Below are 21545 nucleotides of genomic sequence, written 5' to 3'. Positions count from 1 at the left end.
GGAGAGGTAGGATGTATCAGCCGGGGAGGCTATCTGAGTCTCAGTAAGGAAGAATAAGGCCGGCTTCGCAGTTTCGAGGTGAAAGTGAACCGCGTTAAGATTAGAGTTGAGCCCCCTAACATTGGTTAAGTCCACTGAGAGCGTGGAAGGGGATGCCTTCGGTAAATTCTTCCGTTTGCCCCGAGATTGAAACCTAAAGTTAAAGTTTTTTGTGCAGTTTTTGCCCACCCCAGAATACGAAGGGCAGCCTGTGCATCCACCACCGAATACTGATTGTTCCGATGATGGACGCTTAGAGGGGGATTCTCCACAGCGGAAACGTGTGGTACCCCCTGGGGTAATCTCTGTTTAAACTGCATCTTCATATTCTGGGGGGGGAATTGATGGGCTCCGAGAGTCTCACTCACCGCATGAAACGCGAGTACAATAAGATGAACCTATTGCATCACTTCACGCCGGTTTTCTGTGAGACAGTGGTACTGCCCCGGTCGTACCTGCCCGTTTGGCTGAAGCCCGAAAGCAACAGCATGGCACCCCCACTAGGTCTGTGTCTAATATATCTTTTAAATAAATTAATATTATAAATTTATATCTTGAAAATATATCTTTTCTTGACATTATCGTATTAGCATAGTCTGTAAGTACAAAGTATGTATTTCTGTAAAAAAAATAAACAATCCTTTCGCTTCACAGCAATTATCATTTCATTATAGTGCATATTCAATTTCGTACGCGAAGCATTTAAGTGTGTAATGTCAGGTTAATTATAGAGTAAAAATAAAATCCTCTATTATTAAGCAGCCCGATGAGCCAGGAACGGTACACTTACAAATAGTTGATTAAAATAAAGCTTAAAGAGTCTTTCAGAAGCCTCTTTCTCCAAATCGAGTATACAATTCATTGGATTAGCGTATCCCGGTTCGATAAACAGTAAACTGTATACCATCAAAAATATAACTTGTGAAAAAAACTTCTCGCAACGTAGTTCTTCTTGTAATACCTAGTCAGTTCAGTCTCTACTGAGACCTTCTGTCTTAAGTTATTACGTAATAAGCTAACTTAACATCGTATACTGACAATGTCAATATTAAATACTAATTGTATTCTTGAAGCTTTTGTGTCTGCTCGAAGTGCCTCAGAGTTTTGATGTTCGGACAGCGAGTGAGTGACAAAGAAACCTTGACTAGTTATAATACATTATAGTTTTGTCTTTTGTTAAAATATCTTTTACACATAAAGAAAAACATTATTTGAACAGATTAAAGCTATGTATTATTACTAAAACTTATAGTTATTTACATAATTCTAAATTTTTAATTTTTTCCGACGTTTCGCGTACCTTTCAGCGTGCGTGGTCACGGTGACTGATGACGAAAGGTGTTAAATGTCAAAAGTATCACAGCTGCAGAAACAATTGTTTTATCTGTATCTAATGCCCCGAAGTTGGTATCGACTAAAAGATGACGGGTTTTTTGCAAAAATGACTCACGGTTACCTCTGTTTTCGCGGATTGTTTGCCTTCGGGTTTTAATTATGGATTAATTTAACTTATAGTTATTTACATAATTCTAAATTATTAAGTTTTAATAATAATACATAGCTTTAATCCGTTCAAAAAGTGTTTTTCTTACATTATAGTTGCTTAAACTACTGGTTTTAATTGAATAAAATTTCAAATATATTGTGTCTACAATGTCTCCTTACTCATTGAAGATTCAGGCGTCTACTTTTATTCACAACGATGTTATAGGGGACTGAAAGTGCCCTGAGCTGCTTTGAGAAAACTTGGCGATACTTAATGGACTTCGCATTTTCTGATTTTACAGTTATCGTTCGATTAGGTGAACCAAATTGTCTATTCATGTAATAATGATTACTATATGAAAGTGCAGTCGCATTGTTAAAGGAATTAAGTAAAAGAAAATGACATATGTTTAGTGTGTTTATTTACACTTTGGCAATGATGGCGCACTTATTTACAAAGAGAGTTACGTTTGAGACCTTTGTTGAGCAAATCCGGGGAAATTTGAAAAAACATTAAAGCTTTGGACGCGTAATGCTACCAAAAAAACGCCAACATGATTCCGTAATAACACTAGCGTGAAAACGGTAATATTAAAACGCTAGCATCAAAATGGTAATGCGATTACGCTAGCATGGGATCGGTGATTACCAGGCGTGGAGGCCGAGACCGTACGCGCCGTAGGCGGTGTATGGAGCAGCAATTCCGTAGGGGGAAATTCCGTAAGCACCAACAATTGGGGCTCCGGCATGGGCAGCGCGGACAGCAGCGGCAGCGCCGTCAATGGCGGCGACCTGGGATTGAGCGGCGGCGACGTAGTTCTGGGAAGCGGCGAGGTTGCCCCAGTAAGCGTTCTCGTGGAGGTTGCGGTTGGTTTCGGCGACCTGGCGGACGGCCTCGGTGTTGTGTTGGACGACGGCTTCAGCTGCTCTGGCCTGTCCTTCGCCGATGGCGCGGACCGTGTCCTGAGCGGCCACAGTGGCGTCGATGGCTGCGGCCTGGACGTCACCGGCGTTGGCGCCGTAGACCAATGGAGCTAGGATGGCGCTAGCTGAGGCATAGCCGATGAGGGCGACGAAAGCGATCTGAAATCGAGTTGGTTATGTGAGAAATCATATGGCTGTGTGTTCTTTTTTTTCAATTCATCCATTATAAAAAGCCAAAAAGATTTCAATGAAAACTGTATTTAAAAGGATTTTGGAGGAGTATATAGGCATTTATGCATTGTGATATTTCTTTGTTGCGCGTGATAAGTAAATCATTTAGACATTAAAGTATTGAAGGTCGATATGAAGTACACACACATACAAGAATGTTATAATTGACTGGCAATCGCTGGCTTCCCAAGGCTTTTATTAATAATAATACTAGCTGCTAGCTGTGCTCTGCGTTTCCACCCGCAATACGGTAGCACGTTGTTGCCTTTAAATGTTACTTGAGCGGGGGATCGAATTTGTTTTAAAAGAAGGTCGCAGTCCGTTGAAAAATAATAAATTCCAGCTACAAAAGAATCGTTAAAAATTTCTTTTTTTAACGCGCTATGTACATATTATTATAATATTACAGTGATGGGGTCGCGACATAAAAATGATTGAAATGAACGATGGTATAGATATATTTGTGTGTTGGATTTAACTTAGCACGTTAACCCTTCGAGATTAAATGTCTTTTTTTTACATTTTCTCGTATTAAGGATAACAATGCATGGGAACTGGACTTTAAGACGAAACTCGAAGTGTACAATCATTGTTTTAATTGATTCTCCTAGTAAAATGTGCATTTCCACAACATTAGTGTAATGTTTGTTCCTGAATCGTTAACGAGAAATCGACTACAATTATTTGAAGGATTTGAAAATTGGAATGGATGTTTTAATTATATATACAGGCCGTGTATACCCACTAATAAAGTTATTGCTAGCTGATTGTTAAGGACGCTACAACCATTTTAGGTCTGGACCTCATATTTCTTATCTGTTTCATGATTTGTCAACTAATAGGGAAGTAGGTGACTTGCTTCCGGTACACTCGCCTAGGGCATGGTATGTTTTCCTTTGTACGAGCGAGTGTTAAATGCGCACATAGACAGTCGATTAGTGCACAGCCGGTCATCGAACCTACGACCTCAGGGATGAGTGTCCCACGCTGAAGCCACTAGGCCAACACTGCTCTTATTAATCTTTAAGCATATTACTTTCATGGTCTAAAATTTCGCGATCAGTCCCAGAACCTTGGCCACGCATTGGTATTCCAAGCAAGTTACATTGAACGAGTACTTGCGCAATGTGTTATAACATTAGTACATATATATGTCAGTAAGACAATTGTCTATATGGCTTTGCGGATTTTTGTTACCGAACCGATTAATGTTTCACCTAGATAATCGCGGTATGATTTCCAGCTGTTAGGAGCGGGGATTGGGACATAATGATTTTATTTATGGTTTTCCACCCAAACCATTCATCTCGATTATTACACGAGAAGTCATTTACATTCACAGCTATTAAAATGTTCACCATGTACTGTACATCGAGCGTGCAAATGTCAATATTTAATTAAGTACCCACTATAAACACAATTTAACTAAGCCTCTCTCAGCTAATAAATTAAACAATATTATCGCATTTTGAATGAAAAAAAAATGATAAAGATAGTATTATACCTATATATATACTAATCAAAAGGATGTGTATGTTATTTGAAGACGGTTATGATAACAACTGATAAGGTGGTCTTACCAGGAATCTCATGTTGCACTTCTATTGACTGCTACTGAGCTACTGAATGCAAACAGAATGCCTACACGGCCTTTTATACGCGAAGGAAAGTTGCTGAGTTGGGAAGTTTGCGGAAATCAAGTTTAAAGGCTCTATTTACAAGTTTTAAAAAGGGCAGGGTTTTTTGAACGACATTATGTGGAGCGACCGTAAAAAAATATGTTTATAATCTATGTGTGATTAATGTATCGTATTTCTTCTGTAAGCTTGGTAACAGCAAGTAGTTTTGATGTTCGATTTTTAAATTGTGAATTGGCAGTGAGTTTTCTAATATGAGTAGACATGTTCTATTTTTAAATGTAGAGCAAGAATGAAGGGAAAATGGGTTGAAATTCGATTTTTAAATTTAAATGAGTATGTGTGTGTGGGTGTGGAGAGGTTTTTTTATTAGTTTTAATAAGATTCGATTTTTAAATTTTAAATTATGAAATTTATATAATTACGAAAAAATTATAATATATAATAATAATTATATAATGTGTAAAGTGATATAACAAAAAAATATTACACATAGGGGTTTCTCTATCAATCAAAGACGTATATTTGTGAATTAGAAACGGTTATAAAACTGTGCGTTTGAACGCTGGCGATGCAACAACGGAATTATGATATTAACACTCATAGGTGCAGTGTGTAGTGTAGGACAAAATTAATCCTAAGATACAAAAATGAATTATTATATTATAACTGAAAGAACCTAATTGATATTTTTAATTTTTGACTTTAAGCGCGTCATTGGACGCTAGGTCCTATGACATGCCAATCATTCTTATGTTATACAAATGCAGATTTCTAATAGAGTTTGTTTATTTACAGTACCTTGTTAAGCTATATACAGATCAGTCTTAGTAAAACCTTTTTTGTCCTATCTATTCAGTAAGTTACTTTTCATTTTAAATTGGATACTGAGCTGTTTCCATTTTTGAATTTTTCATATTTATTTAATAGAAGCCGGGGGGTATAGGGGCTTCAAATCTCTATGGGTTGTTTAAAGGTGAATATAGAATTCGGCGTGGATTTTAAATTGGCTAAAACTATTTTAATTATAAAGAGTTCCTATTGACTGTGACCCTTTTTCTATTTGGAAATAATAATAATTTTAATTTAAAAATAGAATTTCGTGGATTTCAAATCTCTCGTAGAATAAAACAAACCACAATTTAACTAATCGAAGTTTATAGTACGTTACTATCTTATTCAATTGTTAAAATAGTCGGTAGATTTTTTAAATACACTCATTACACATCAAGTATAAGTTTGATCCTATATCATATCCTATGTAGAGATTTCATTAAAAAGTTGCAAATCCAGGGTTCCTAAGACTAAGTTCTCAGACTAACGTTCAGAGCAAGCATGCTCTAATAATTTGGCCAACACTGTTCAGTGTTTGAAAGCCATCTCTCAAAACTGAATCGATTTTGATTACATCAACTTAAGAGATTCAACTCATCATCAAGAAGTCAAGACTGAATGCAGAATTCCATCTTGACGTCTGGCGTTCCACATTGGCCCTACGACGCTTCTTTCGTACCACTTTATGGAGCCAGCTGCCAATCTAAGTATCCTCGGGGCCTTCAAGAGAAGAGTGTACCTTAGGAATCATGAACAGCTGTACCCCCGAAGCAGCCCGTAGAACAACGTGGATTGGCTGTGGTATACCTCCCTGGCCGTCACCGCCTCTTTATGGCGGATGACGGCTTCGCAGAATCTTTGGTATATTCCCCACGCTATACATGTGCTACTTTCGTAAGAGAAAAGTGTACCACTTGAGGTAGAAACACCCGTTAGTTTAGGCGACCCGTCTGGAAGCACACGAATAAATTTAAATAATCAATTCAGTGAAAAAATTATAAATGAAGTTTTTATTTGCAAGTGATGAAACAATACATTGTATGTTAACCTTGATTGTAAAGGTTAAAGAAAATAAAAAAATGAGACCTTTCACTTACGTAAAGTATACGAAATAGCGTAACTTAGCGAGCATTTAATGTATATTTAGCTTTTTAGTATTTTTGGTTAAAATTATTTATTTCAGAATGTATCCATGTAGAACGTACAATATTCTTAACCTATATATAATAATAATCAAAATTTATAATTATTTGTTATTTAATTAACAAATTTAAAAAGTTTGATTTCTGTGCTGCATTGCGATTCGTTAAGCAAAACACCAGCTCTGGTGTCACCGGTACCACCAGACGCTAACTTTAATCTTTAAATAGCTGTGCACTTGAACCCTACGCCCCAAGAGTCTCTCCTCCAAAGATATGGAGATCGATGCCTGCTCGTTCCAAAATTGCTTTAACTTTGACGGAGGTAAGAGAGCGGCGCTGTGTGGTGAGAAAAACCATCTGCGCTCTTTTGGCAATAGAGGCACTGGTATCCAATACTTCCGAACCTAAGCCTTAGGTTAAAATGCATTTAAGCAGGATCAATTTATTTAGATGTCAATAAAGTTCTAATTCTCAGTTCTCAGGGGTGGATCGAAAAATAGTTAAAAAAATAGAAATGCTCTGCTGGGATCAGGAAACTGGCAGAACTTACGCTTTTACGCTTCAAAAATAAAAACTTTCCAAAAAACAAGCAGGAAATATAGGACTATTGTGTTTGCTCTGCTATGCTCTAACTACGCACTCCTTTTTTTCGTGGGGAAAGGCCTCACGCAAGCCCTTGTGGTGAAAGGTTTCGAGACAGAAAATCATGCCGGCCTTGTTGGCACCCCGTCATGCGTTCAGTTGAAGTCACGGCCCCCTGTGGCCATGAATGATGTGGAATGGCCCTTGGCACAGCTAGGGTCATACTCACATTCGCCCATTGTAGAGCTGTGGGTCGGGTGCAATGATTGGAAGGATGCGTCACGAACAGACACCCTTACTCACATAGGTGAGCTGAGAGTGAGGTTGTTATAGACCAATTCCGAGTTTCTGTTCCACTTCAAGTTTAGTCTACGATTGAGAGAACTATTGAACTACGGAGGCTTCACCTGCCTATGACTTTTCATACATTTTAAATGTCTCTTAGAATATTTATAAAACATACATATTATCTAATATTTAGTTACCTATAAGAGGACACTGTCTTTATTAATAAAATTGTTTTTTATTCCAGGTAATTATTCAAATAAGGTGAAGTATTCTGATGGATTCTCAGTGTGTTTATGAGTTAACATTACGGTAAGGTTATTTTTAATTCTAAGTGGCGTTTGTGATCAGGTTAGGTTAGATCAACGTTCAAAAACGTTCGTTCTTTTATTCACTCCACAAATCACGATTTTTAATTAATTTCTATGGTGTTAAAGAACATTATTGCATGGCCATTGCCAAGTGATGTCAATATGTAGTAAACAATTTGACTGTTTTAAGGTTTACAATTTACCTTAATTTTTAATATATATCCAGGGAGTGGTCAAATCTTCGAAGATATAAGAGGAATGGTTTGTCAACACTTAAAGATGTGTTTCTTCAAAACTACTGGGGCGAATAGATGAAATCTTTCGCCATTAGAAACCTACACTATCCCTGAAGATAAAGACTATATAATTGATATATACCAGTTATATATATATTATTTATTTGAATTTGGATGAGGGTGATCTATAATTATGTTACTCGGGCAATCGTCACATTTTGATGAGATGATTTGATTTTTCTTTCGCTCGAATTCTGATAGTCGCTTTTTTGTCAATTATATTTATTAGTTACGTCTTCTATTGAATAATCTTTTAGTGAGTATTGTGTGTGTAAAGGCAGAGTGTTAAAAAAATAAATCAATGGCGCTACAACCTTTTTAGGTCTGGGCCTCAGATTTCTGTATCTGTTTCATGATCATTTGTTAATCTAATAGACAAGTAGGTGATCAGCCTTCTGTGCCTGACGCACGCCGTCGACTTTTTGGGTCTAACTCAAGCCGGTTACCTCACGATGTTTTCCGTCACCGTTCGAGCTAATGTAAAATGCGCACATGGAAAGAAAATCTATTGGTGCACAGCCAGGGATCGAACTTACGACCTCAGGGATAAGAGTCGCACGCTGAAGGCACTAGGCTTACACGGCTCTAAAGGCAGACTGTTAGAAGTATATTATCAGTCTTACCTCACTTTTTCTTCCCTATCTCTTCTCCATATTCTTTTTACGACTGAAAATTGCCTTTGATGTTAAGAGTATATGGAAATGAGGTATGAACTCGGGGTTGACTAATTTAATATAAAATTGTGTATCAACCACCGAACAGTGCTTTGCGAAATTATTAGACAAAAAAGACCAAACTCACAAATGATGCAACGGGACATGGGGCTCTTTATATGTAGTAGGAGGCAAACTGGGAGGAGGCTCACCTGATGTTAAGTGATACCTCCTATGGACATTCAAATTGCCAGAAGGCTCGAAAGTACGTTGCCGGCCTTTCAAGAATTGATACTCTGTTCTTAAAGAACCCTAAGTCGAATTGCTTTTGCTGAATACCTGTACAGATTAGGCTTTAAATTAGATCGGTCATGTACGTGCGATCTACAACCAAGTCAGCATCTCTATTTGGAGCCTCCAGGTAGCCAGGGAGAATGAATATAGAATAGTAATATATATATTTTAGGAAATTTTAATGGATATATATATATACTACAAGAGGCGGTGATACTGGGAAATTGATATATGAAAAAAACCGTTTCTCGTGATACAATAACAATAATAATCCCTATATGCTGCGGAAACTGTTGAGAATAAAGAAATGTACAACATATAGATGCCATTAATATTTATTTGTATATGTATGGATAAATATCCAACACAGTTAGTTTAGTTAGGATCATATACATTTCTACTATAGCTTCAATAATTTAGAAATTGAAAGAAGAAAATGCCTGGTTTATGTAATATACGTTATATATGTACATAATAAGAATGAGAGTCGCGTAGTCATTGTATGAATAGGACCCCTAATAGCCTACTAATTACATGATTAGCGGATTTGTGGCCGAGAATCTGTCTAAAAAGGCTGCCTCAGCTATGTCTGGTGGGAATGGTGGTTCCCGCAGGACGATAACGACGACTTCTCCGACTTCCTTATGATATTTAAGGACTGTCACCGCCGTCACCTCTTGGGAACACGGCCGTACCATTCCTTTCTCGGAGCAGTGTAGGCCATTTTTAACCCTCTATAACTTCGTTGTGGATGTATTTAGAAGCTGCTTGTTCAATAACCAGGCATTATATATTTCAAATCAACGTTTCATAATTTTGTCACTCACTTACTTATTAAAAACTACACTTCTAGCACACACAGAAGCTTCATTGAGAATATAATTAGTTTTTAGTCAAGGAATAAATTTCGGTCCGGCTTTCTAGATTTAGAGATATACAAAATCATTTATTTTTCAAGTGAATCAAAATTAATGTAATTTTACCTTCATGTTTCCGTTACTTTGTGTAGAGATAGCGGCTCAACCCGTTCGCAATTGTTGGTATTATTTCATCAGTTACTGGACGACCTTGGGGGCTACGAATTTTGCGTATGCATGAGAGGGTTAAACGAAACGCTATAGGCGATTATATCAGTATTGTGTGTTTCAATTAAACAAGTGTTAAACGTTACGATCTTTTTTTACACACACTAATACATTGGTATAAGAAAAACAAAATATTATATTTAATGTTACAAGCGCTTATTGGCAAACGTAACTTACAGAGAAAAAAATAATTATAGGAAAATTGATTTCAAAGTCTGTGAGCTATGGATTCAGGTCTTTTGACGTGTTCTTCAGAAAGGAGGTACAAATGGGATGCTTGGGAAATTTTAACATAAGAAAGTGTCCAATTACGCTACTTACAGCTTTTTAAAAAGAAAAGACACTCTTGTATTGTATTTCTTCACTTACACTAATTCAAATGGTATTGTTCTTTACAACCTTGAGAAGATTAGTGCCGTGATGTGAAGTTGATTAGCCTCGACTCACGTGATGGTGGCCTTCGTGGGCTCCAGCTTTTTGATTATTGTGGTTTGGTCTATACCAAAGTGCTTTTAATTTCCTTACAAAGGGTCCCCTTTGTAAGCTATGATTCGAGAAATATTACGAGAGCCTTTGATTTGACTTACTGGAAATGGAAATAGACGTTTTTCGCTGGAGTGTCAAGCAATCCTTGAGCTGTGTTGGTCTAGTGGCTGCAATGGGCGACTCTTATCCCTGAGGTCATATAACCCCAGCTATGCACCAACCTTTTAATGCGCGTTTAATACTCGATCGTACAATGCAAAACATCGTCAGGAATCTGGCTTTCCTTAGACCCAATACGACGCTGTGTGTCAGATACAGGAGGCTGATTACTTGCTTTTTATATTGACAAACGAGTCTGAGGCCCAGACCGAAAAAGATTTTAGCGCCACTGATGAATTTTTAATCAGCCATTTTACAAGCAGATCAGCAGAATCAGACATTCAGCGAAGCTAATCATAGCACTGTTTTAGTGGCCGCACGTCCTTTTCTATATTAATAGTTTATTAATTAAAAACTTGACTGTTTATTAATATTATTATGTATTTGGATCAATATCTCGTTGGTATTGACTCGACATATAAGGATGTATTTAGCTGAGGTTCTTTGTTTGAGTCTCGGCGTTTTTTTCTTTGTTATTTATGGTTAGATATTCATTTTTTTTATTAACATAGATATTACATGATGTATGTGATTCCTGCAATATTTCCATATATTTCTATTATACAACAGTGTTGAAGCCTAGCTCATTCCAGAAGTTAAGAAGTTTCCTGATAGACTTCATAGAGCGATGCTACTGCTCCGAAGGTTTCTACTGGGAAGCCACAGCTACGTATTTCAGGACTACGTGGGTGACTGATCCCTCTGCGCTGAAACAGCGTCTGCACATGGGATTGTCCGTCGCGCCCTGGGGCAAAGAGATGTTAATTTAGGAGACAGTGGTCTGTAATTGTCCCTATCATAATCTTTGTGACATACTTGTGTATGTATTTATACAGTGTGTACACAGTTTCCGTACTTAGACGCCTATTTGGTCTAAGTCCTGGCTTATTTAGCTAGCCTACCTCCTTCCGGGAGCTTAGAAGTTTCCTGAGCATTTCGTAGCGCGACCTCACTGCTCCGACGATTTCTGCTCGTTCTAATGCCACAGCCACGCATTCCAGGTCTACTAGGGTGGCCTTACTTTATATATATATATATATATACCTCGTGTCCATGCTTTAAGTGTCCAGGATACCAAAAGTACCTAGAGCCTCCATTTGCAGATTTCCCTACGAGTTTCGTGGTTTTTGATAGATTTGCGATTTCGTTAACAAAGTCGATCTTTCTGGCATGAAAGGTCGGCAACACGCCATCAGCCCTCGGCGGCATGCTGCAGGTGTCCATGTCTATTTATCATTTGCTCTAAAGTGTCCGCTCATTGTCCTGTCTTTTTTATATGGGAATAGGATCTCGCTGTTAGCCTAAAGGGCGATTACAGCTTAGCTCGGACTGTTTAGCTCAGAGTAGCTTGGCCGGTAGAACTTATTCCCGCGACCACCGCAAGGATTTCTCTTTCGGGAATCGGACCTCGGCTGGGGCCGTCGCAGGGTGGTGGCAATGGACGGAGGCTCACTGAAGTGAGCGAAGCACGTAGCCCATAAAAAGACGTCTCATAAAATATGTATATACTCAGAAATACTTCGATAGCGCGTTTAAGGGTATGAATTTATCGCAGTGATAGTAGGTGTCTACAACTACATTGAAATAACGTTTAAATCAACCTTCCAATAGCTGATCGATTACAAATTGTTCATTGAAAACTAGTTATGAGCAATTGAAATTCCTGGCGTAGTCGTAATATTGTTAGAGAATTTATGAATTGTCTTTAAGAGGCTTTAGCGATGTCTTGCTTGTATTAATTATATTTTACACGATTGTACATTTATGATGATGGCTAGCGGACGGGATGTCTTTTATCTATTGGAGTATGGGAGGGGCTTTGGTATGGTGTGGGAGACGTTGGCACCGTTTCGCCGCCCTCGAAGAGAGTCTTTCTTCCAACTTTGATTTTATTCTCTTCGAAGTAGACTTTTGGTGAGGTTCGAGTGTAAAGCTAATTAAAGATTTAAGTTGGCGCCTGGTAGATGGTACCGGTGATACCAGAGCTGGTGCTTTTTGCAACGAATCGCAATACAGCGAGGCAATGCCAACATTAAAGGGTCTGTCACAGGGAACATTTATTAGGTTACGTCTATTTCTAATACTGTATATTTATGTGTCGGAAATAAATACTATCTTTTGTGACATTATTTAATAGGCTATTTGATACTAACACGTGTATAATTTATTGATCATTTAAGACAAATAAAAATGCAAAATAACCGGTCGCCGTCGTTCCACAACCGAGCGTTTATTTACGTAGTTTTTGCTTCACACCACCACTATGTGGAACCAGCTACCCACTGAATTTTTTCCGAACCAATTCGACTTAGGGTCCTTCAAGAAAAGAGTATCAATTCTTAAAAGGCCGGCATCGCACTCGCGAGCTCTCTGCCATAGTGTCCGTGGTTGACGGTATCACTTAACATCAGATCAGCCTCCTGCCCGTTTCCCGCATTTTCTATAAAAAAACTCCCATTTCCGAAATAGGGATTTTATTTCCTTAAAAGGCTTGACGTCTCCCGCCGGCCCGTTCGACAACTACTCCAGAAATATCAGCATGATATTTATGGGCGAGTCGGAGACCGCTGGCCGGCTGGACCTGCGTTACCACTTGTGTCATGATCTTACTGACATCAACATTTTTCCAGCTGCGATCTGTGATCAAGAAACATGTCGGATAGCGCATCCCGGGATACCCTCATGTACCTCCAGTCTCGAGCTCATAATCGCATCTGGCTCTTTCTATGCCGGAATCTCTGTTTAGAATCATTATTCATTCAATTGAGTAATATTTGAACCGTTCACCGTTCTTCGGATTGCTTGATAAAACTTGGCAAATCTTGGGTCATTTAATTTCAAATCATGTATATTACAGCACTCGGTCACCAGGTTTCGGGCGTGGCTTGAATGACAATGTCACTTTTACTTTTCAACCGATTTTAAAACCAAAGGATTTAAAGTTTTTTTGAGTTTCATCAGACATATGCATATAGTCTCGACGTCTCTTCCACAAGCAAATGTGTATAGGCAGTGGGCACCACCGCTATTTGGAACCAGCTGCCCACTGACGTATTTTCGAACCAATTCGTCTTGGGGTGTTAAAGAGCAGACCAATTCTTAACACCGGCAACGCAGTCACAGATATTTTTTTTAAGATTCTAGAAAAACAAGTTATTTATTAGCAACAGTAATTTATTAATACATATTTATTACGAAAGGAATGTGTCCTTTACCGGTTATGGTTCGGCAAATCTACAATGCCTGCGCGTGCGCAGGTTAATTCCACTTGGGTCTAAAACAAATGCTATTAACACAAAATGTTTTAAATCAATGTCCTAGTATATTTTGGAAATATTATATATACAAATGTAAATAATATACAAGCAAAATTATTTAAAAGTTTTTTTTTATAGAACAGGCGGGAAACGGGCAGGAGCCTCGCCTGATATTGCCCGGCATTTTGGTGATACTGGTGATACTGTACATATTGGTGATACTGGCCGGCATTGTGTGAAGTCAAGTGCCTTTTAAAATTTGGTACGCACTTTAAAGGACATAGTTCGTAAATGCTTTAGTTGGCAGCTGGTTCCACATAGTGGTGGTGCAAAAGCTGCCTTACATACCGCTCAGTAAAGACGACGAGGTACGAGGACGACACAAGTAGAATTTCGAATTATGCGTTGACGTCTGATAAAGCTCAGCTACCGGTATTAATCCGAACCTCTGACATGTTTAAAAGGAAGTCTTTTGCGCTGGGTCCGGCAAGTTTAAGGCCAAACATTCGCTCGTCTAAAGGTTCAAAGTGGAATCAGACCACAAATTAATAAGTAGGTGTTATTTACAATGTATTGAATTTATGGAACTCGAAACTCCGATATTATTTTACACTAAATTTTAGATTTAATAATTAGTACCTACGTAAATATTTACCGTTTTCCCTAAATATTTTTCGTTGATTTTAATTTATTTTAACAGAAACAGATCTACACTAATATTATTAAGAGGAAATATTTGTTTTTTAATGGGGTGAAAATGAGCTTACGCAAGCCCGAGCCATGGGGACTGTGGGACTGGGTCCACACTCAAAGCCCTCTGTTATTCAGAGGAGTAGTGAGAACTTTCCCACTAGGAACACCACAAACACACGCCATTAAGATGGGCCCTCGGGTTTCTCTAAGTCATTTAATCCATGGGAACCGGCATTTCTTCCGACCTCAATCAAGACCTTTGCACCATTAGCACCCTTCGTTATCCCTCATAAACATAGCCTTTATATACCTAGTTCAGCCATAAAAAAAATAATTAAATATTATGAAAGTTTATACCTACTTTCTTATTAAAGTCTCAGGTAAAAATATAAGAAAATATTCTATTCGAAATGGCGACCGCTGGGTTTTATACAGGCCTTTAATCTGTTTGGCCACGAATCTATGGATTAATCCACTATTTCCAAGGGAAAATTCGCCACTGCTTGCTCCAAAGATTTTTTAAGAGACTCAATGTCGCCGCGTCGTTTAGAGTCCTCTAAAACTGACCATACTTACAACATGATCCAAGACTATATGTTGATACAGTTTGGCTGAAGTTTTTACTTCTTTCGTCTAAGATTTAGTTTTCTGATTTTGTTTGATGAGACCATCAAAGAGTCAGAACCACCAAACCATTGCTGAGGCAGGATGATGACCACGTTTCTACCTTTCCGACCACTTTAGCAGCTTTTTTAGAACTGTGAGCGTACACTTTGTCATTCTGCTTATTGTAGTGTTCTTCAATTGTGAATTTTTTCCATCGGTAAAGACGATATTTCTGTGCTTTTCACCTGCGTATCGCAAGAGAATGCGTTTTGATCGATGCACTCTCTTGTGGGTCATGTCCTGTATATCCTCGATAAGCACCTAGTTTTAGGTCTTGTTTTATAATGCGCGACAGAGTCCTGGCGGCAATCTTCATTTCTGACGATAGGATTTTTAGCTTCCTAATCGGGTTTCGACGAATTCTGGCTTTAACAGCATTAACAGCCTTTGTAGTTATAACAGCTCGCGGCCTCTCCGATCTTTTCTGGTCTTTGACAGACGAAGTGTTGTTGTATCTGTTACAGCTGATACCAAGCATTTGAAGTATCTGGAATATGACCGAAGGCTCCACTGTTTTCTTTAACATACCATTCCATATTGTAATGTTATAATGAATACGAAAAAATATGTGAAATGGCGCAAAATCGAAATAAGTTAAATTAAATAGTTGAAAAAAATGAATAGTTTTTATGTAACAGTCTTCAGCGCCGGTCTAGTTACTTACGATACTGTTAAGGCGTGAAGACTAATACTACAATAAGTATTATACAGTGTTATAGAAGTAATCAATGTCTACAAAGACCAGGACCTGATGGACATAGGCCATAGAATATTATCAAAAAGTTATGAGCAGGAAAGCTTTCTAACCAAGGCGTGAAGACCAATAAAGACTCCCATATGATGCGGAAACAATTGACAATAGAGCAGTGTACAACAGTTTTATAGAAGACATCAATATCTAGATATGTCTAACAAAATGTTTCTGCATTTAAAGGGTTATTTATCGCAAAGCTCGAGTCTATAGAACACCGTGCACTTGCGTGGAACCGAGGAGCACAGCTATATATTAATGAAGTCTAAAATGTTAGCATTTAGCTATTATAAATGGTCCCCTGGATACTAAGAACTGGATCTGGAACTGGATCGTATCAAAAATAAAGTTTTAAACATCACGTGATACAAAACGATCACAGATTAGTCAAATTCTCGTATATATGTCTTCGTCTCTCTATTCCTAATACTGTCTTGGAATTTAATTCGTCAGAGACCGTTTTTAAACGAAAAATAATGACAATTAACACGTAAAAACATCTGTGCGTCAACTGGTGCTACGCCTTCTTGTTTAGATACCATTATGGCGTTTGAAATTTTGAATGTTGAAATAAAAATAACAGTTTGTTAAGGTTTCAGTCACTAATATTTTATAGAGGAAATATTTATTTGTATTGAATATCCAAAACTGGACTGGTTAGAATTTTCCCTTGACCCTGTTGAAAAAAAATATGTTCATTAATATAATAATCCATAAGATTTGGGCACCCTTTTATGTAAAGAATTTTTTTGTCAGGGTTTCCAAACAAAACCAAACAAACTTCATAGTTAATTCCATAACTTTTATTTTTGCAATTTAACTGTTTAAAACACGCGTTAGTTAATGTGCATGTGAATGAGTGTATTTGGAGGTAGATGATGGAGGAGCATGTCCTCTGTGTGTAAGGTGTCATAAGCCGTTTTTTTTAATTTTTGACAGTGAGCGGGTAGATATAAAAAACATATCATTAGCGCTACCACCAGAACCGTTTTAGGTCAGATTTCTCCTCTTCAGATTCACTGCTGCTCTTCACACACTGCTCTTAGATCGGGTAGATAACCAGCCTGTCTAATTTATTATGGCTGTATTCGGCATGCATATTGCGTCTGGAATTTAAATGCTACTTAAAGACCTTGAGATTTTTGACGTCGATGATAGGGAACGGTACACCGCCATATTGCCGAGAGAAACGTTTTGGAATTGGCAGAGGAAGATGTTCTTGAATACGAAATAAAGATCGTACCAATTCTTAAAAAGTCTGGCAACGCACACGCGAGAGTCTACTGATATTGATGTCCATGGGCGACAGGTATTTCCATACCCATTCGACTTAGGGTCCTTCAAAAAGCGTAACAATTTTTAAAAGGCTGGCCGAGTGTCGAGTCTAGTTTTAAATCCAAGGATACATCAAACTTCCAAGCCTTTGGAATCGGTATTGGAGGAGTGCCTTTGTCCAAATGAAGTTTGGACGAAAAGAGCTTTCTAGTTCCTTCTTAGATTCAGGGGTTGCGTTGAATTGCCTATTAACTTTTGAAGTTCATGTCAACTTAATTTAGTTGGCTAACAATAAAACAAGACAAACCTAAAAATTGTTTATTTAATAGAGAGTGTTGAAAACTGGATTGTAGTAGGGGCTCACTGGGATGGGGAAAGGAAGAGCCCTTAGACCTATTTGCGCATACCCTACTGGGTTAATAGCTTGGTAACTGATTGGTGCTAGACCAACTGGAATTGGGTGAACGACTGGCTGGACAGCGTCTTTAGCAGTCTCTTTCTTAGGACTTTCTGCTACTTCAGCGGCCTTGGCTTCTACCTTAACTTCTGTTTCTTCAGGTTTGATTTCCGATTTTGCTTCAGCGACTTCTTCCTTTGCGGCCACTTCGACAGGAGCTGCCACAACTTCAGCGACATTGGCTACGTTGCCCTCAATGGCAGATTTGGCAATGTTTTCAGCGTTACTGGATAAAGTTCCATCCAAAGCAGCTTCAGCGGTTTGGGTGGCTTCTAAAGCTTGCCATTTCTTCTCTTCAGCGGACCAGAATAGTTCTTCGCTCTTTTCCTTTGCTAGATCGTTGGCTTCAATGACTCCTTCGTTGCGGTTTTCAATTACTTGTTCTTGAAGCTCGCGAGCTTGGTCGGCCATAGCGCGGGCTTCGTCTGTTAGTCTGACCTGGAATGTAATTAAAATGCAGATGTGTGTGAGGTATTCTATGATGGAGATTTTACACTTCTCTCGATATTTTCTATTGCGGACTTGTGGCTCCCAGTGTAGCTCTTCGGAGTTCTCTGTTCAAGTATTGCAGAAAAGCACACTCCCTCCTCAAAGGCAAGAAATGGGAATCCGCAGCCTTTTATGGCTTACCACTGCCTGGTTCATTAAAAAAATCTGGAGATATTTTACCTGAGCATTGATGACGGCTGCTTGTACATCTCCAGCTGGAACTGTGAGTGGTGCAGCAAATGCGACGACAGGCCCCACAATTGGTAGGGTTAGGTGAGATGGCGCTGCTGCTGCGCAGGCGAATAAAGCAGAGAGAACCTGGATAAACAATATATGTGATAGTTTTGGGTACCATTGTATTCCCTAGATTAACATTTATGGCTTTTGTGAGCTTGGACTCCGAGTCTGACCTTCGTGTTCGTACTTGGGTCCAATCGGCGGTGGTTCTAGACTATTCCACTAGAAGATGCCACTATCTACAAAATATATATTATAAAATCCAGTTAAGCTTTTTTAATAGAACAGGGTGCAAACCGGCAGGAGCCTCACCCGATGTTAAGTGATACCGCCCACACTTCCTCGTTGAAGGACCCGAAGTGGAATTGGTTAATAATTCAGTGGGCTGGTTCCACTTAGTGGTGGCACATGAGACAAAAACTCCAGTTGTGAAACTGGTGATGCTTCCGAATAAGTAATCAAAGTGTGTGAGATACACACATATACACATTGAATAAAATGTAATTCACGTCTAAAAATACGAATAAAAATATTTGTTTGTATTTTTTACCGTTTTTACGATATTTTTAAAGCATTTCCATATGACTAAACTCGTCAAATTCATTACCTTTTATTTTTACATCGCTTAAAACTATTGCATTTGATATTTTTGTATCAATAGAGTGATTCAAAAAGGTTTAATAAATCAATTATACTCTAAGAAAGTCTACAAGACTCTTGTCTCTTTTAGTCATATAGTTTTTACGATGTGATGAAAAGAGACATAATCAACGCTCATTTTGAATAAATATTGGAAAGGGTTTAATCATGTTATAAATTTCCACAGATCACATATTAATTAAAAACCTCACTATTTGATGTTCGGCGATATTTCAACGGTAATAGAATATTGAATGTCAATATTGCTTCGTGGATATTTATTTGTTAAAAACTTAACCAATTTTATATTATACTACTGACCCGGTAAACGTCGTCTTGCCATGTATATTATTTATTTTCTACTATAATTAAAAATAGGAGTTGATCATAAAAAAATAGAAATTAAAAATTTTGTCTAAAAAATAAAAAATAAAAATTTAGGGGTGGACTACCCCTAACATTTAGGGGGATGAAAAATAGATGTTGGCCGATTCTCATAGATACCGGATAAGCACAAAAATTTTCATCAAAATCGGTCAAGCCGTTTCGGAGGAGTATGGCAACGAAAACTGTGACACGACAATTTTTTATACATAGATTTATCCAATTTAATATTGTATTTTTAGTAAGGTTAGTGATAAATTCGTGATTCCTTTTCTAATAATAATAAGGTTCTGTTGAAGAATGTATGTCTGTGTGTGCAAAGCACGTTAAAAATGGTCGCAATTGCTAGCAGAAGCGCGAGAGCGTACATTACTTTTAGTTTTTAATTATACAATTAACGCTCATTAACAGAATGATATAATAATAATCTAATATCTTGTTTGCAAATTAAAATTTATTTATATAAAAAAAACATCGTAAAATATGTTGCTAATCGCAAATTCGAAGGCCATTTCGAGAAGTTCTCTGAACTCTGAGGAAGGTTTTTATAAGAACAATTGGGAAACACCTTAAATCCGGATCAGGGATCAACTTTGGGGTAGCATAGCAAAATTCGTAAGTTGATGTATACTAAAAACGTAGACGTAGTAATAATTTTAAGGGAAACGAAGTTCGCTGGGCAAGTGCATATAAAACCGGTAATATTTCTTTTAAATCAGGTTTTTACACATAACAAAGATGACAAACAAATAATAATTAAATGATAGGGCAACTGGGTTAACGCTTCGATATATTCCAACACAAAAAAAGACAAAATGGCAAGCATAAACCAGTGCTACAACATGTTTACTTCTGGGCCTTAGATTTATGTATCTGTTCCAATTGTCAATCTAATAGGCAAGTAGGTGACTTCACACGACGTGGGGTCTAAGGCGAGCCAGTTTCCACGCGATGTTTTCGTTCGAGCGAGTGTTAAATGCGCTTCAAAAGTCCATTGATGCACTGCCGGGATACTACGACCTCGGGGATTAGTCGCTGAAGCCGGTATTTGCCGAAATTTGCCTATACCAATATTGTAAGCAAAGTTTGTGGGCTTGTAGAGCGCTGTTGAAGCGATTTTGAAGATTCTTTTGGCAATAGAAAGCCAATGCAATCATTAGTGATTTATGCTATATAATCCTAACCTAACAGACTTCTTACGAACCCTGCCTTAACGAGAGATATATGAGAGAGAGAAAAGTCGTAAAGCTTGGCAGTGCCTACAAGTGGTAGTGTCTATTATATATAAATTCAAAAGCTGAACAGAATTTATAGCGGTTTTTATCAATATCTAGAATGATAACATGAATCACACGGGGAAGTTTTAAGAATATATTTTAAGGTACACTAAAAGGCCGCTAGTACACGTAACTTTCCCAGAATTTTTTAAATCAATTTAAAAAAGAATTCTTAATTGCATATATCCGCTGTTTTTAATTTTTTACAACATTTATGTTATGTATTTTAGAAAAGATTGTCAGATATACTATTGTGTATGTTCTGGTGAACTTTAATAATTTTTTTTTTGTAACACCTCTAAACTATAATCTTTATTCAATCAGTTTAGTTGTTTAATTTGTTGTGTGTGACAGGAGTCACCTACTTGCCTATTACATTGACAATTGAAACAGATACATAAATCTGAGGCCCTGAACTAAAAATGTTGTAGTGCCTCTGGTTTATTTATTTAATAAATATACCAATAAATATAATAAAAGTTAATAATAAAATTGAAGTACTGACCAGAACTCGCATTTTGTATCACTTGATGGCTACTGACTGTCTCATCAGACGCCTGGTGGCTTTTATATGGATATTGAGATGTGATACAGGAATGCAGGAAGTCGTTCGGCTTGTCGCCATTTTGGTGCTTAAATTGACGTGCTCTGCAGTGTGGGTTTACTTTTCATTTTGTCGAAATTATTGTTTTTACTTTGAACAATTTACTACCTTGTATGGAAAGGAAACATCTTGAGAATACCGCATCGGATCAGACACAAAGCTCTATAAATTTGAGGTCCATATTGAGGTTTTAGCTTGGGACAATTATGCTTGAACTTTGACTTTTTTGTGTCTAACAGTCGTTGATTAACAATCGCTGATGAAGGAGAACTATTCGGAAACAGATATCTAAGGCCCACACGTAAAAGGTAGCGCAACATCGTAATACCAGCATTAATCATCAGCTGTCGATCTATGTTTATATAAATGCATT

The 21545-nt window shown here is 37.8% G+C and overlaps 3 protein-coding genes across 6 annotated transcripts in view; 1 reads left to right on the top strand and 2 right to left on the bottom strand.

The window, feature by feature from the left end:
- Positions 1 to 21545, top strand: part of LOC123719014 (WD repeat-containing protein 7-like) — a 135169-nt gene that overhangs the window by 72769 nt on the left and 40855 nt on the right. The gene's annotated exons all lie outside the window — the stretch shown is intronic.
- Positions 1934 to 4319, bottom strand: LOC123719022 (cuticle protein 1-like). Its single transcript, XM_045676117.1, has 2 exons — positions 4260 to 4319; positions 1934 to 2607 (listed from the first exon to the last, which is right to left on the bottom strand). The coding sequence occupies exons 1-2, from the start codon at positions 4269 to 4271 to the stop codon at positions 2170 to 2172; spliced, it is 450 nt and encodes a 149-aa protein (XP_045532073.1). The 5' UTR covers positions 4272 to 4319; the 3' UTR covers positions 1934 to 2169.
- LOC123719016 (pupal cuticle protein PCP52-like) lies at positions 17390 to 21116 on the bottom strand. Its single transcript, XM_045676112.1, has 3 exons — positions 21074 to 21116; positions 18212 to 18349; positions 17390 to 17980 (listed from the first exon to the last, which is right to left on the bottom strand). Exons 1-3 carry the CDS (start codon positions 21083 to 21085, stop codon positions 17408 to 17410), a joined length of 723 nt encoding a protein of 240 aa, XP_045532068.1. The 5' UTR covers positions 21086 to 21116; the 3' UTR covers positions 17390 to 17407.

Source organism: Pieris brassicae, chromosome Z, assembly GCF_905147105.1.
Source record: "Pieris brassicae chromosome Z, ilPieBrab1.1, whole genome shotgun sequence".
NCBI classification, from domain to species: Eukaryota; Metazoa; Arthropoda; class Insecta; order Lepidoptera; family Pieridae; genus Pieris; species Pieris brassicae.
This window is presented reverse-complemented; position numbering and strand designations above follow the sequence as displayed.

Excerpts from the sequence above, each read along its gene's own strand:
- LOC123719016 (XM_045676112.1), bottom strand. Across the intron at positions 17,981-18,211 it reads CAGCCGTCATCAATGCTCAG|GTCAGACTAACAGACGAAGC; the intron begins GTAAAATATCTC and ends ATTACATTCCAG.